The sequence below is a fragment of the Sinocyclocheilus anshuiensis genome, unplaced genomic scaffold, assembly GCF_001515605.1.
Source record: "Sinocyclocheilus anshuiensis isolate Anshui unplaced genomic scaffold, SAMN03320099.WGS_v1.1 scaffold1050, whole genome shotgun sequence".
NCBI classification, from domain to species: Eukaryota; Metazoa; Chordata; class Actinopteri; order Cypriniformes; family Cyprinidae; genus Sinocyclocheilus; species Sinocyclocheilus anshuiensis.
Genome location: NW_015536519.1, coordinates 380,962 through 395,397, shown reverse-complemented (window position 1 = coordinate 395,397; position 14,436 = coordinate 380,962). Strand labels below are relative to the sequence as shown.

Below are 14,436 nucleotides of genomic sequence, written 5' to 3'. Positions count from 1 at the left end.
TGTAAATACAGTAATGGAAATATATGTACACCCACACACACACACACACACACACACACACACAAGTCTACCATGGTAACCCAGTGTCTGCCCAAATACTGCTTTGACTACACTGAAACGGTAGGGATGACCAACAGCGGACTGGATGGGGTAAGTTTTCACAATAGAAACCTGCTATTCAATGACGATGACTAGAGAAGAATTTCTATACAGTGAAAAAAACTGGCGTAGGATTTACTTTGAAACTATTTGTTTTCTAACTGCTTGTTTTCTTTAAAAAAAAGCCTCTAACACTAGCTTTCTCTATTATTTTTCTATTCTATCTACTTGTTTTCTTTTTGTTGTGTATGTGTGTTGGTGTGAATGTTTGATATTATGTGAGACAGTGACATTTTGTTTTTAAAAATATGAATTCAATAGAGATTCACACTCAAAATCCAGGAAATTTTAGTCATGGAGGATGCGATTAATAAAGTAAAGTTTTCCTGAATTTTGAGCATAAATCACTATTGAATCCTTGTTACAAATTAAAAAGATGTATGCACCAAAACAAGACAACATTGGAGACAAGAGAGTGTGATGTTAACGTCCTTGTAGAATCTGCTGTATAAAAATATGACATAATAAAGCTAAAAAAAAAAAACAATTCTTCACTTGATTCTGGCATTTGATACATGACATTAAAATTCAAAAGTTTTGGATTACTATGAATTCTTTCTTCTTTTTTTTTTAAGAAATGTATATTTTTGCTCTTCAAGAATGCATCAATTTAATAAAAATGACAGTAAAGACATTTATAATGTAAAAAAAAATTATATTTCTCGCACCGGTAGTGACGTCATGGCTGTCGCCGGCCAACGAGTTGGTGTTTTTTCAATGTATGCTTCAGACACGGGTCACGACGAGGCATCCCCCATAGCGACCCCTAGAGGACGCAGTGTCTCGTTCCCTACTCAGGGAACCATGGTTACACAAGTAACCTGAGACGTTTTGTTTACATAATATATGTGTGTGTGTACTGTGTATATTTATTATGTATATATAAATACAAACTATACAACATATTTCCATGTATATATTTATATTCATATAATTTATATTATATATATTTAATATATAAACATAACATATTTTTCTTACATATATACATGCATGTGTGTGTAGTTATATATATACATAATAAATACGCACAGTACACACACATACAGTATGTAAACAAAAACTTTTATTCTGGATGTTTTGAAGTAAAATGACCAATTCAAGTTACGAGCCATCATTTGTTTAATTTATTAGCAGTTTCTGAGTGAAAACATTTTTTGCATCATTCTTTTTCCCGTGCATTTACGAATCGAAAATTACTTTTTTACAGTGAGTGTACTTTTTATGTCAGTCATTATAGTGGGCTACGAACAACACAATACAATTCATGAAATACCAAGAGTGGAAATAAAACACAAACAAACACCAAGCGACTGTTTTTGGACAACATAAACTGCTATAGTTAAATGTCTAAATGTGTCTCTTTTCATTGAAAGTCTCCCTTCATTACACAGTGATGTTTGCAGTGTGGTTTCACTGTGTTCACGTGATACAGACAACTCCCCAGTGTGCCAACTTGCCCCGACCTCCCCCATTAAACACAATAATGAAAATGAAGATCAAAAAAGAATGATCGCATACTATTTGAATGCCACATTAGTGCATTGCACAATATTAAGGTTGGACTGGGCTGTATAGACTGTGCTTATCAAGGTAAACATTTAAGGACAATGTCCACGTGCTGTAATTACCCGTCTTTATAATGTAATAACTTTATGGCCACGTCCATGCCCAGGGTCTTGTGCTTCGCTCGGTAGATCTGGCCGAATCCGCCGGTTCCGATGCTCCTCCAGCCCTGCAGACATTCATCACGGATCACCTCGAACCTGATGCACACAGAGTCGTTCATCTCCGCCCCGAGCGTCTGGTCTACTCAGCTACTCAACCGGAGAATGCTTAAATATTTCATATTCCGTCTGAGTGCGTCTGTTCCTCCGAGTTCCTCGTTAATGGCGACGCTTCCACATCGAGAAGCTGGTTTCACTTCCCCATCAAACAAGTGCTTCTCTGCCGATCAAGAAGAAGAAAACACCACTGCACACATGCTTTCCTTCTGAAATCACACCAATAATCTCATGTCAATACATCTGATAGATTATTGAAACAAGTCAGTCTAAGAAAAACATGTTCCAAGAACGTTTCCATTAGGTTGGCCTATTAAACGCTACACTCTAAAAAATGCTGGGTTGTTTCAACCCAACTTTGGCTCAAATATGGACTAACCCAACCGTTGGGTTAAATTTTTACATTAAATTTTTAACCCAAAAGTTGGGTTAGTCCATATTTGACCCAACGTTGGGTTGAAACAACCCAGCATTTTTTAGAGTGTACTTTTGAATGAACGTTCCAAACGTGTTCTCGGTTATCAGAGAAAACGTTAAGAGAAAGTTCCATTTGATCATTTTCTAACATTATGGGGATGTTACTGAAACATTTTCTGAAGCATCTGAAAGCAAGTAAAGAAACGTTCCGCGAACAATGTATAAATCACGTTTATCGTTTGATAGCGTTCCTATTATTGAGACATTAAATGTTATTTCTGAATGCTCGCTGAAAGTTCAAATCATTAAATGTTTAAAAAACGTTTTTCTTGATTATGTTAGAGAAAACAATGTGGTTTTCGAACCACTTAAAGCTAATTATAAGACAAGCGTGAATTTAAAATGTTTCAAATAATGTTCCACAAATAATATTTTTCTTCTAACGTTTGAGAACAGCATTAAAGACCAGATAACATTGAGTAAACAATACATTACTGGAAGAATGTGGAGAGTTCTGGTTTTTATAAGTAGCCTAGGGTTTCTTTTGTCGCGCATAGCCTACTTTTCTTTGTTAAATTAAAAATAGCAAAAGTTACAGTGTTTCACTGATATGCTTTTAATGTTGCATCCTAAAATAAGTCGACATATTCTTCAATACAATTATAAATTCATTAGTATAGGCTATATGTTTAAAAAAGATAAAACGATAACAAATTGTCCGCATTCTGATAAGTGAAACGTGTAAGAGAGACGAATGTAAACAATGGAACTATTGCAATAATGAGAATGGATTGGGAGTCTATATCTTTTTGCTGTTGACTTTAAACGGATGTGGCTTTTACGTCAGTGGAAATTCCCACACGATGCGACTGCATCTGACTAAAGCCATAAATAATAAAGTCTGCGTTCTTGTGTGCTTCACTCGTTTTCATGCATCGTGTTTTATTACGTGTTTTAACTCGTTTCCGATCAAAGGTCGTGTGTGTTTCTGCGTTTTATGTCGGCAGATGAATGTGAGCAAGCATTAAAGCGCCCCAGCAGATGCGCGTTCCTTGCGTTCGTTACGGTAGAAGATCAACGCGAAGTTTCCCTTTGGTTTCATTTTATCTACAATCATCATGACCAGTCCAAAATGCGGACTAACGAGTCTCGCGAAACCACGGGGGATTTCTAAACCAAACGAAGCCTTTTATAGCCGAGCGGGACTAAATTAGAGTGAATCCGGAGTGTCGCAGAAGAGCGTTCCGACTCGCGCTCGATCCGGATTGTTTCTCGCGACGCTTCGTAAACAGACGAAAGAGCGCAGTTTAAAGTCCACGCGATTATGGTAAGAACGCAAGTTTACTGTCGCTCGGTGCTACATATCGTACACATTTCTGTTTTGTTCTTGTGTTTTTGATGAGACAGAGAAATCGGTTTCGCCTGGTGAACAAAGGAGTCTCTGTTTTAGTCACATGCAGAACATTACGGAACCAGTTAATCTTTAATCGTTTGGCCGATTTGAATTGCGAAACACATAGTACGTGATTAAATATGTTCTAAGAACGTTTGCTCACGTTCCCATTAAGTTTGAAAAGGTTTTTGTTTAGGACGGAATGAACGCGTTTTTCTTTGTTGTTTGAACTTTAGCAGAAAGTGGAATGTTCAATGTTACTGTTTTCCAAACACTACGGGAACATTACTTTTGAATGTGCTCTAAACCGCGTGAAACTAGTAACGTTTAAAAAACATTAGACGTGCAACTAAAAAAAAAAACATTTTTTGAGCTAACACTTTGAGAACGCCATTAAAGAAAGACTAGATAGCTTTGAAGGAATGCTCTATTAACGTTACTGTTCATAACGTTTTGAGATTGTTCCTGTTTTAAACATTTGTATACCAAACACCTTTTCTTTGTTACATTCATTTGTCAGATCGGTAACACTTTATTTTAAGGTGTCCTTGATACATGTTACATCCCAATTATAGTAAATAGTGTTTTTGAAGTGTATTATACTGTAGTATTTACAACACTTTGTTAATGAATGCTATGGCATAGGCTACTGTAGTATTAACTGTAGTGAACTGATAAACTGTAATAAACACTGTAATATAGTTTTTACTACAGTAAACTATGTTATTGTAGTGTAATATACCATATAGTTGTAGACAACTTAAAAAAAAGTAATTTGTTAATATTACTCTAGTTGTTATATTACCACAGCAACTACAGAATTACCACAACAAGTACTTTACTATAGTATGGTTCAAAAACACTATAGTATTTACTATAAATTACTATAGTATTTCTTTCATGTGGGATGTACTTACTATTATGATATCAACAAATTCTGCATAATTACATGCAAGTAGTCCTAAGCCAAATCCTAACCATATAGTAAGTACTTGTAGTTAATTAATATTACTCAGTACTTAAATGTATAATTACACTGTAACAAGGACACCTTAAAATAAAGAGTAACACTTAAATCTCTTTTTGAGAAACGAAAACATTATGGAACTAGATAATCTTTAACGGTTTGGGCCTATTTTAATTGCGTAACACGAATAGTACTTGAATAAATATGTTCGGAGAACATTTTGCTAACGTTCCCATTACGTTCTAAGAGGTTTTTTTTTTTCTGAACGTTCTCTCAAAACATGCAGTTTTAACGGCATGAACGTTTCCAGGCGTTATGGGAACATTACTTTTGAATGTTCTCTAAACCACCTGAAACTTTCTAGTAGTAACGTTTAAAAAAAAAAAAAAAAAAAAAAAAACATTAGACCTGCAACTAAAAAAACCTACTAATCATTCCATGAACGATGTATGATATTCTTGGGCTAAAATTTTGAGAGCGTTATTAAAAACCACATAACTTATTGTATACATAATTGTTCCTGTTTTAGACATTTGTATACACAGGGTTTTCAAACACCTTTTCTTTGTTACATTCACTTCTCAAATCTCTTTTTTTGGGAAAAGAAAATATTATGGAACCAGTTAATCTAAAATCGGTCATAATATGAATAGAATGAATTTGCGAGTGGCATTAAACCTTTTGAAAGGCACTCAGAGTTTTGTTTGAAGCCTTTCCCTGTTGAAAAAAACAGCATGTGATGGTTAGGTATGTTTTGAAGCTGGGATGCTGGTTTGAGCTGGTTTAAACTGGTCCTTTGCTGGTTTAAGCTGGTCCTTAGCTGGTCATGTGCTGGTCCGACCAGCTTAAACCAGCTCAAACCAGCATCCCAGCTTCAAAACATACCTAACCATCATATGCTGTTTTTTTCAACAGGGTTGGTAGCAAATAAACTACAAACAGAGGTTTGTATTCCAGATTAAATTCCATCTTGGCTCAGGATAGTTCTTACAATGCTGACTCATGTTGTCTCCTGCAGTGAGGTGCGTCATGGCTCTCTCAGGTCGCACACTGGACGGCTGTGGATCCCAGCGGATGGAGCAGCAGGAGGTTGAGGACGAGTTCACCTGTGCAGGTGTGTTGAGGGGGGCGTTGCTGGCGCTGCAGCCCACTGTCGAGCGAGTCTTTGGGGTGAAACTGAGTATCGGAGGAGAGGATGGTCCGTCTGCGCAGAGCGGTCAGATCTGGCTGCAGCTGCGGGGGACTGCAGGAGACGTGCAGGCAGCAAAGGTGCTTTACACACTTAAACTTTCACTTTCTGTGTACCTAAAGTGAAACAACAACAACATTTATTTACAAAGTCCTGTATGATGTGGAAAAACAAGCCTACACTGTAAAGCAACATCTAACTGCATCACTTTGCATGACTGTAAAACTGCACGTGCAATGAAAACACATGCTAGTTTTAGTTCATTTCCTCTCATCACAGATACATGTATTGGCTTATGGATTCAAAGGCCACAATTACAATATAAATGTTTCCTATTAGAATTGTTGAGGGTTTACTCACCTTATATATTATGCAACTCGTAGCTTTTTGTGAAAGGTGTCGTCAATCAGGAAGCTCAGCAAGAGATCCAGTTCCCTGAAGTGCTGCACTGTGTCTTCTGTGGTGCTAAAGGGCTGTTTATGGATTGCCTGATTAAAAATACCTCTGCTCATGTAGTGGTGAGTTAAGTCTTTTCTAAATGTCATTTGTGCTAATGCAGTATTTTATAGTACAGGAGCAGGTGTACTATATGATGCTGTACTACAACCTTTGTTACAGATTACATAGCTGAATGTTTTTATGTTTTATATGCATACAGTTCTTTGCCCGGTGCACAGCACTAAAACATTACAGCCAAATGCGATTTTCTCAGTAAGAAAATACAACATGTAGGGCAGGACTTTATTTTTTTAAACATTTCCACTGCTATCTAACTTGCACAAATATCTGAAGATGGTGCGTGCATGAACAAGCTTGATTTTCCACCCCGCCTCCCTGCAGCAACGCCTTTTTTACGATGCATGACATAATGTCCATATACATATTTCCATACAGGCATGATTCAACCACCTTTGTTAGTAGAAACTAGGAAAACAGAAGGTGAGACAGACTGTCATACACACTATCGTGAGATAAAAGCGAGATATTTCACTGCTAAAAGTAATTTTCTGTCTTGCTGTTTTGAAAAATATCTAAACATCCATAAAAACAAGATGAAAGTAAAATGAAAATGCATAAAATACAATATAAAGATTACATTACAAACAAAATAAAAATGCATGATAAATGTAACATGAGAAACAAAACAATGCATACAATGCAAGATAAATGTTACATTAAAAACGTGTAAAAAGCAAGATAAATGTTACCTTATAGTAACAAAATACAAATGCATAAAATGCAAGATCAGTGTTGCATAAAAAGGCATAAAAAAGACAACAGTTACCTGAGAGACAAAATTAAAATGCAAGATAAAGTGCACAAGTCAAGATAAATGTAACCTGAGAATCAAAAGAAAATGCTAAAAACGCAAGGCAAAGGTAACATGAAAATCTAAACAAACTGCATAAAATGCCAAATAAATGTTACATTACAAAATGTAAGATAAATGTTACATAAAAAAAAGACTTGTGCTTTCTGTATTCTATTCTGATGATTACTTGGACACCAATAAAAAAGGTTATTTTTATTTTTTATTTTTTTAATAACAACCAACTTGTGCATTAGGTGCACTTTTCAAATTTGATGTTAATCAATGTTAATCCCTAATTTGTAAGGTTTATGCACTTTCTTACTGTACCATAGTATATCCCGTTGTGTAGTTACAGCATGCATGTGACGATCCAGCTTCTGTTAATGAACATTATGTGACTACATCTCTCCCGCAGGTGGGATCTCAAGGCATCGTCCTCATAACCGGGCTGGCAGAACCTGTGGTGAAAGCCTATTCCCTTATTACAGACCTGGTGGAGAAGTACAAGAGCAGCCAGGGACGGCGCTCCGAGGCTGGACTCGAATCCTTGGAGTCGCGTCGGGCCTTCAAAGCCATCGTGGAGAGTCTGGAGGACCGTCACACCCTGGACCTGCTGGTGTTACCTGTGCTGGTGAAAGAGGTCCTGCTGGTTTTGGTGAAGCAGTCCGGATTGGACTCGCATGCAAAACGGGCCCAAGAGGGTCCAATCCCGGTCGAAGTCAACAGAGCATGGGCAATGCAAAGAACTGTTGACGAAATTGTTTTTGGAGGCTCTGGAGGATCGAATCATAACGCAGAGAACTCGCATTCCCAGCAGCCTCGTCTTTTCCCACAATCCTCGCACAGAATTAACAGCACGGGTGATTTCAGCAGCCAATCCTGCAATCCATTTTCAACACACTTTGAGATCCCAGAGTCTCCAGAACCAGGTTCGCCACAAGAAACCGAATACGAGACGCTACCGCAGGACGCCGTCTTGTTGTCCGCGAGGAGCAGAGAAGATTTTGACCACCTTCTCAAGTTCTTCACTGCCATGGGATTTGCCGAGGATGTGGTGCAAGCCGTTTTAACTCGAACTGGCCCCAAAGAAGCCTCGCAGCTTCTGGATTTGATCCAGCAGGAGCAGGACAAAACCGGCCAGCGAAACCACAGCCACGAGTCCCAGAATGTAGCGGGAATTGGTGGAGAAATGCACGAGGCTCTTCAGATACTAGAGGCCAGTAAAGGAAAAGATGAAGACTTTGTCATGGATGTGTTGAAGAAGGCCGCGGCCACTTGTGGCTACGCCGAAGAGAGAGTAATGGAAGTGTGCAGCAATCTACCCGAGCTCCAGCCACACGAGCTGCTCATGCAACTGCTGAAACAAGGAGAGGCCAACTGGACGAGAGGTGGCAGCAAACAAGCTGATTGGAAGATTGGCCCAAATTCAATGGCAGATCTCGACACTGGAAGCGGAAAGTCCCAAATGAGGAACGCAAAACTAGATGCATCCAAACCAGTGAACATTAACGGCAGGCCTTCATCGGTGAGAGGCCCACCGCAGACGACATACTCCTTTGAAACCTTGGACTCTGATGTGCAACCAATGATTTCACCTGTCCGATCACCTCCACGGACTATCCGTCAGAACGTGGATTTCAGTTCGCCAGATATCTCCAACCAATCCGCTGTGTCCAAACCTCACCATGGCAGATCAGGTGCGGCCTCTGTGGTCACAGGGCCTCAGCGGTTCCTCGAGAGCCTCAAGACGCCCTTCAAACTGCAGCTGTCGGACGAGCCTGGTGACCCCATGCTGCGTCAGATCATCATCGATGGGAGCAATGTTGCAATGAGGTAAGAATCACAATATGATGCATCTCATAGTGGTCAGAATGAGAACAGAGAGGGTGTGTATCGGTCGACTCCCTGATTCTTGCAAAACGTATCATATGCATTTCTGTCTGTCATCAGTCCATCTCTATTGTGCTTAAAACGTAGCTAGTATTGATCAGAATTTAACACGTAGTGACTAATATCTTTTGGCATTGTCATTTTGTTAACTGCTGGAAAAATTGCTGTATCCAATAAAACTACAGTGCCTTCATCATCCATTAGCATGTAGACATTTTTTCTTGTTTTCCAGTACAAACATTCTTAAATCAAGAAACATTTACTTGAGATGCACAATGACATGTTAAGGCAAGATACCACAGGTGAAGACAGTAAAATATTTACTAATAGATATCACCGTATTTTGACCAGCTGATTAATCACAGTCCATTGTTTTGTATTACAAGTTTTCTAAAATTAAATATTTAAGAAAAGAGATGTCAGCCAGGTTCAAAATTCTTCTTTGATTTTGTTGTCATATTAGAGTTAAATGATTTTACAGAGGGGATTTTGGATTTCTCTTTTTATCAGTCCAAAAATCTGAAAATGCTGTCAACAGGCGGAAAAAAATAAATTGTATCTAATTTTAGGAATAAAATTTTGTATAAAATTAGTCATGTGATATATTGACAAACACTTCTATAAAATCCTTCAAACTATACAGAGGAATAAACCTGTAAATGTTGGTGTATTTAAGTGCTGCTGAAGTGGAGATAAAACTCAAACAGCCTTTAGAGATATGTACTGTAATTGAAATCTACAGGCAAAATAGATCAAATGCAGTAAAAAAAAAAAAACAGGCAAATGATATATCAACAAACCCCTCAGTAAAAACCTTCAGAATATAGAGAGGAATAAAACTGCTAAGTTTGGTGTCTGTATGTGCAGGTGAAGTGGAGATAAAACTCATTTTGAGAAAACGGCCTTTAGAGATATGTATTGTAACTGTAATCTACAGACACAAATAGATAAAGTGCAATAATAATACCAACCGAAGGACATATGAACAAACCACTCAGCAAAAACCTTCAGAATATAGATAGAAATAAAACTGCTAAGTTTAGTGTATGTAAGTGCTGCTGAAGTGGAGAAAGAAACTTGAGAAAACACCTTTAAATATATGTATTATATTAGAAATCTACAGACGCATATAGATAATGTGCAATAAAATAAACACTTAAAAGTGTTTCTTTCCACTAGCCTGAAAGAAGACATGCTATGGAAGCAAAATAGCACAAAATGTAAACGTGAAAAATTGGTCAATGTTTACACTTAAAACAAGAAAAAAAAACTATATTTGGCAATGGGATCAGAAAAATACATGCTCTCTCTTTTAATTCTTTTTCTGACCCCTATTTCTCTGATATTTGATCTTGTTTTAAGCACCAATTCACTTAATTTTCATAATTTTCTCAGAAAACAAACCTTCTTATCCTTTGTCATTTTGCATCTCCGCTAAATGGATCTTGATTTAAGAACGTTTAGATATTTGTGCCGGAAGACAAGACAAAAATACAGAGGAAATGTCTTGTCAGAGAATATAGTGAGCAGTCAGTGATGTTTTGCGCAGTGCATTTAAGTCAATTTCTAGGGAGTGAAAGTTTCAGAGCACTAGTTCCCGATTGATTTTGACATGATCTGACATGAGCTAGCTAGGGAGTGAAATGAAACACACCCAGGGTGAAGAGTAAAGAGCAGCAGAATTGTGAATCTGATGCATATCCTCCGCAGTCACGGTTTGGGGGTGTTTTTCTCCTGTCGAGGCATCGCTCTGGCCGTACAGCAGTTTTGGGCGAGAGGTCATCGTGAAATCACTGTGTTCGTCCCTCAGTGGAGGCAGAAGAACAACTCAAAGGTTAAAGGTGAAGCTCAATTTATGCCTTGTTATCTCAGTGTATTGGGACAGCAGTGAGTGTGTCATCATGTGGCTCTTGTGTTTTCTGTAGAAAGGCAATACATGAATGAACTCTATGATCTGGGTTTCCTCAAATACACTCCATCCAGAGAGGTCGAGGGCAAGAGAATCAACTCATATGATGACCGGTAATTAATCATTCCATCTCAGATCAACACGTCTAAAAAAGGGTTAAGGTTATGTTAAACTGTGTAATCCAAATAGATGGACATATGTGACCCTGGAGCATAAAAGCAGTCTTAAGTCGCTGGATACATTGTATGGGTCAAAATTATCCTTTTTTTTATGCCAAAAATCATTAGGATATTATGATCATGTTCCATGAAGATATTTTGTAAATTTCCTACCGTAAATATATCAAAACATAATTTATGATTAGTAATATGCATTGCTAAGAACTTCATTTGGACAACTTTAAAGATGATTTTCTCAATATTTTGATTTTTTTGCACCCTCAGATTCCAGATTTTCAAATAGTTGTATCTCAGCCAAATATAATCAGCTAAATCTCAATTGACCCAATCAGAAAATTGACCCTTATGACTGGTTTTGTGGTCCAGGGTCACATTTTACATGCAATTCAAACACATAAATCTTAAATTTAGGGCTGAATATTTTTTGAGTATAGCAAGCAGTGATGTAAACCAATAGTAAAAAAGAAATCAGTGCTGTTTCGTTAGTTAATTAGTGATTGTTGGTTAGATTCATGCTGGAGCTGGCACAGAAGACGAATGGAGTTATTGTGACTAATGACAACCTGAGAGATCTGGTGGACGAGTCGCCCGCGTGGAGAGACATCATAAAGAAAAGGTGGGCATGCATGAAATATTTCTGAATTAGACTCTTTTAATCAGTGCATTTCAGTGTTGAATAAAGTATATTTACAGTCATTAGCTTTTTCTTCATCCTCCATCTTTCTTTCTTTTTTACCTTGGTATAATATATTGTGATTGATTGTTTTATGTGCAAAGCAAGGGCTTCATATTTGAAGTGCCCCTGATGCACCTTAAATGATCCAGTTATGAAGGCAGCACACTAGGTTTTGTCTGTGTGTATAGTTTTTATAGCAGTGACAGCTGTTGTCATTTACTGATGAAAGTGTTGTTTCAGTTTGCTTCAGTACGTGTTTGCCGGCGATCTCTTCATGTTACCTGACGATCCTTTGGGCCGCGGTGGACCTCATCTGAGAGACTTCCTACATAAACACCACAGGTGCTAAAATTTACACGACATCACACTGTCTGTTAAATTAAATGCACTGCCATTCAAAAGTTTGGGGTCAGCAACATTTTCTAATATTTTTTAAAAAGAAGTCTCTTCTGCTCACAAAGGCTGTATTTACTTGATAAAAATACAGTAAAAATGGTGAAATAATATTACACATTAAAATGTTTTCTATGTTAAACTAATTTATTGCTGTAATCAAAGCTGAATTATAAAACGGATAGTTCCGGTCCTTGATTCTGATTGGTTGAGACAACAGTTTGAAGCTGTTGTAAATGACTCTATAAGCATACACCTTTGTTTACGTTTGTCTGTTGCTCGGCAACAACTTTGTAGCAACCACAACTGTTTCTGAGGAGCTACATTGTTTGGTGGAAGAATACTGTTTTTATTAATATCATTACACTTTATTTGCTCTGTTTTATTTTGTGAAACCTTACTACGTATATGGAATAACCGTTTTATAAAAGCAATAAGCCCCGTGAAGCCATGGTTTACAGTGAATTTATAAGAGCTAAGGGGGTTTTAGACTCCGCTTCATGTCGTAACGATGCCCCTTAGCTGTTATAAATTCACTGTAAACCACGGCTTCACGGGGCTTATTGCTTTATTTTCAGCATCATTCCTCCAGTCTTCAGTGTCACATGATCTTCAGAAATCATTCTAATATGCTGATTTGCTGCTCAACAAACATTTCTGATTATTATCAATGTTGAAAACAGTCGTGCTGCACAATATTTTTGTGGAAACCGTGATGCATTTTATTTTTCAGGATTCACAGATGAAGAGAAAGTTCAAAAGAACAGCATTTATTTGAAATAGAAATCTTTTGTAACATTATAAATGTCTTTACTGACACTTTTCATCAATTTAATGCATCCTTGATGAATAAAACTAAACAAATAATTTATCTCAAAATAAATCTTACTGACCCCAAACTTTTGAACAGTACTATACATAATTATTTCTGCTTTTGAAACAATAACACAATGCACAGTATAATAAAATATTAATAATTATTATGCAATTATTTTTAGACAGGGTTTGCAAACTAAATGCCCTCAAATATTTTATGTTCATCAATACAATGTATTTTCATCTGTTTTAGTCTGTGTAATATTTCTGATTAAAATGCAAACAGTCCATTAACACACGCTGATGTAGCGCACACCATTTATCTGTAGACCACATTTTTTAAATATTAAAGCACGGATAAATGATGTCTTGAAATCAGATAGTTTCGTGTCAGTGGCCTATATGCTAATGTTCTCTGAAATATGACAATAACAATAACAAATATCATGTTGAACTCCCCAGTGTGTGTGTGTGTTTGTGTCTCTGCTCTCTCAGTAGTTTGCCTGTTCCCGGCAGTCACTCGTTCGCAGGTGTGTCTGCGTCCTTCCGTCCACCGTCTGCGGCGCGGCACGCTCACACCGAAGTGCTGCAGTACCGAGACTGGACCCCGGGGGGTCACGGCAGGGGTCAGGAGGTCAGGGAGAGGACGGCGGAGGAGACACTGAAGTTGCGGCAGAGTTTAGTGCAGATCTTTCCGGACCAGGAGAGCGTGATTATCATGATCCTGCAGTGTCACCCGACCGTCAGAGACGTCAGCCGACTCACAGACCTCGTCCTGGAGCAACAGGAATAAACACCAACATGACACGCAGCATCTGGACATACACAGCTGGCTTTAAATTGTGCTCAAGACAAAACAAAAAATATTTCCTTACCATTCCAAAACTGTCTTCTAATGTGTTTTCATTTTAAACGTAATTTATATATTCAACAAGTGTAAATGATGAATATACAATGGCCGAGACGCGCTGCAACTTAAGAAAACACATGCAAATAGAAAACACATGCTTTTAGGAGTTCTTAATTTGAAATGTTAACACTTGATGTTTTGTTGATACTATTTATTTTCCCCCCCCCCCCCCCAAACCCCCCTGTAATTTGCACCCTGCTAATAGATAGATATCAACGTACTTTGACCAGCTGATTAATCGCAGTACATTGAGACAATTGTTGTGTATTACAAGTTTTCTTGAATTAAGTGTTTAAAAAACGGAATGTCAGCCAGGTTAAAAATTCTTGTTTGGTTTTGTTGACATATTAGAGTTAAAGGTTTTTACAGAGGGGATTTTGGATTTCTCTTTTTATCACTCCAAAAATCAGAAAATACTGTCAAAATAAACTTTTACAATTTT

General features: G+C 37.6%; 2 protein-coding genes across 6 annotated transcripts in view; one reads left to right on the top strand and one right to left on the bottom strand.

The window, feature by feature from the left end:
• ripk3 (receptor-interacting serine-threonine kinase 3) overlaps positions 1–5,790 on the bottom strand; it is a 15,006-nt gene extending 9,216 nt beyond the window's left edge. Inside the window, exons 1-2 of one of the 3 annotated variants that reach the window (XM_016492806.1) lie at positions 5,712–5,790; positions 1,791–2,152 (exon numbers count right to left, since the gene is read on the bottom strand). In XM_016492806.1, coding sequence (XP_016348292.1) covers positions 1,791–1,948 — 158 coding nt within the window. In that variant the 5' untranslated portion in view covers positions 1,949–2,152; positions 5,712–5,790. Of the gene's footprint in view, positions 1–1,790; positions 2,256–5,711 lie in introns of those variants that run through there. The other 2 variants (XR_001634739.1, XM_016492801.1) reach the window with 2 other exon arrangements.
• Positions 3,087–14,147, top strand: khnyn (KH and NYN domain containing). 3 transcript variants are annotated; one of them, XM_016492792.1, is made up of 9 exons: positions 3,087–3,687; positions 5,739–5,989; positions 6,293–6,427; positions 7,637–9,054; positions 10,822–10,952; positions 11,037–11,133; positions 11,708–11,815; positions 12,116–12,217; positions 13,580–14,147. In XM_016492792.1, exons 2-9 carry the CDS (start codon positions 5,750–5,752, stop codon positions 13,875–13,877), a joined length of 2,529 nt encoding a protein of 842 aa, XP_016348278.1. In that variant the 5' UTR covers positions 3,087–3,687; positions 5,739–5,749; the 3' UTR covers positions 13,878–14,147. The 3 variants fall into 3 exon arrangements, with proteins under 3 accessions (XP_016348278.1, XP_016348269.1, XP_016348260.1); XM_016492783.1 differs by lacking the exon at positions 3,087–3,687 and having other exon boundaries at positions 5,617–5,989; positions 13,583–14,147; XM_016492774.1 differs by lacking the exon at positions 3,087–3,687 and having other exon boundaries at positions 5,617–5,989.
• Positions 14,148–14,436: the final 289 nt, after the last annotated feature.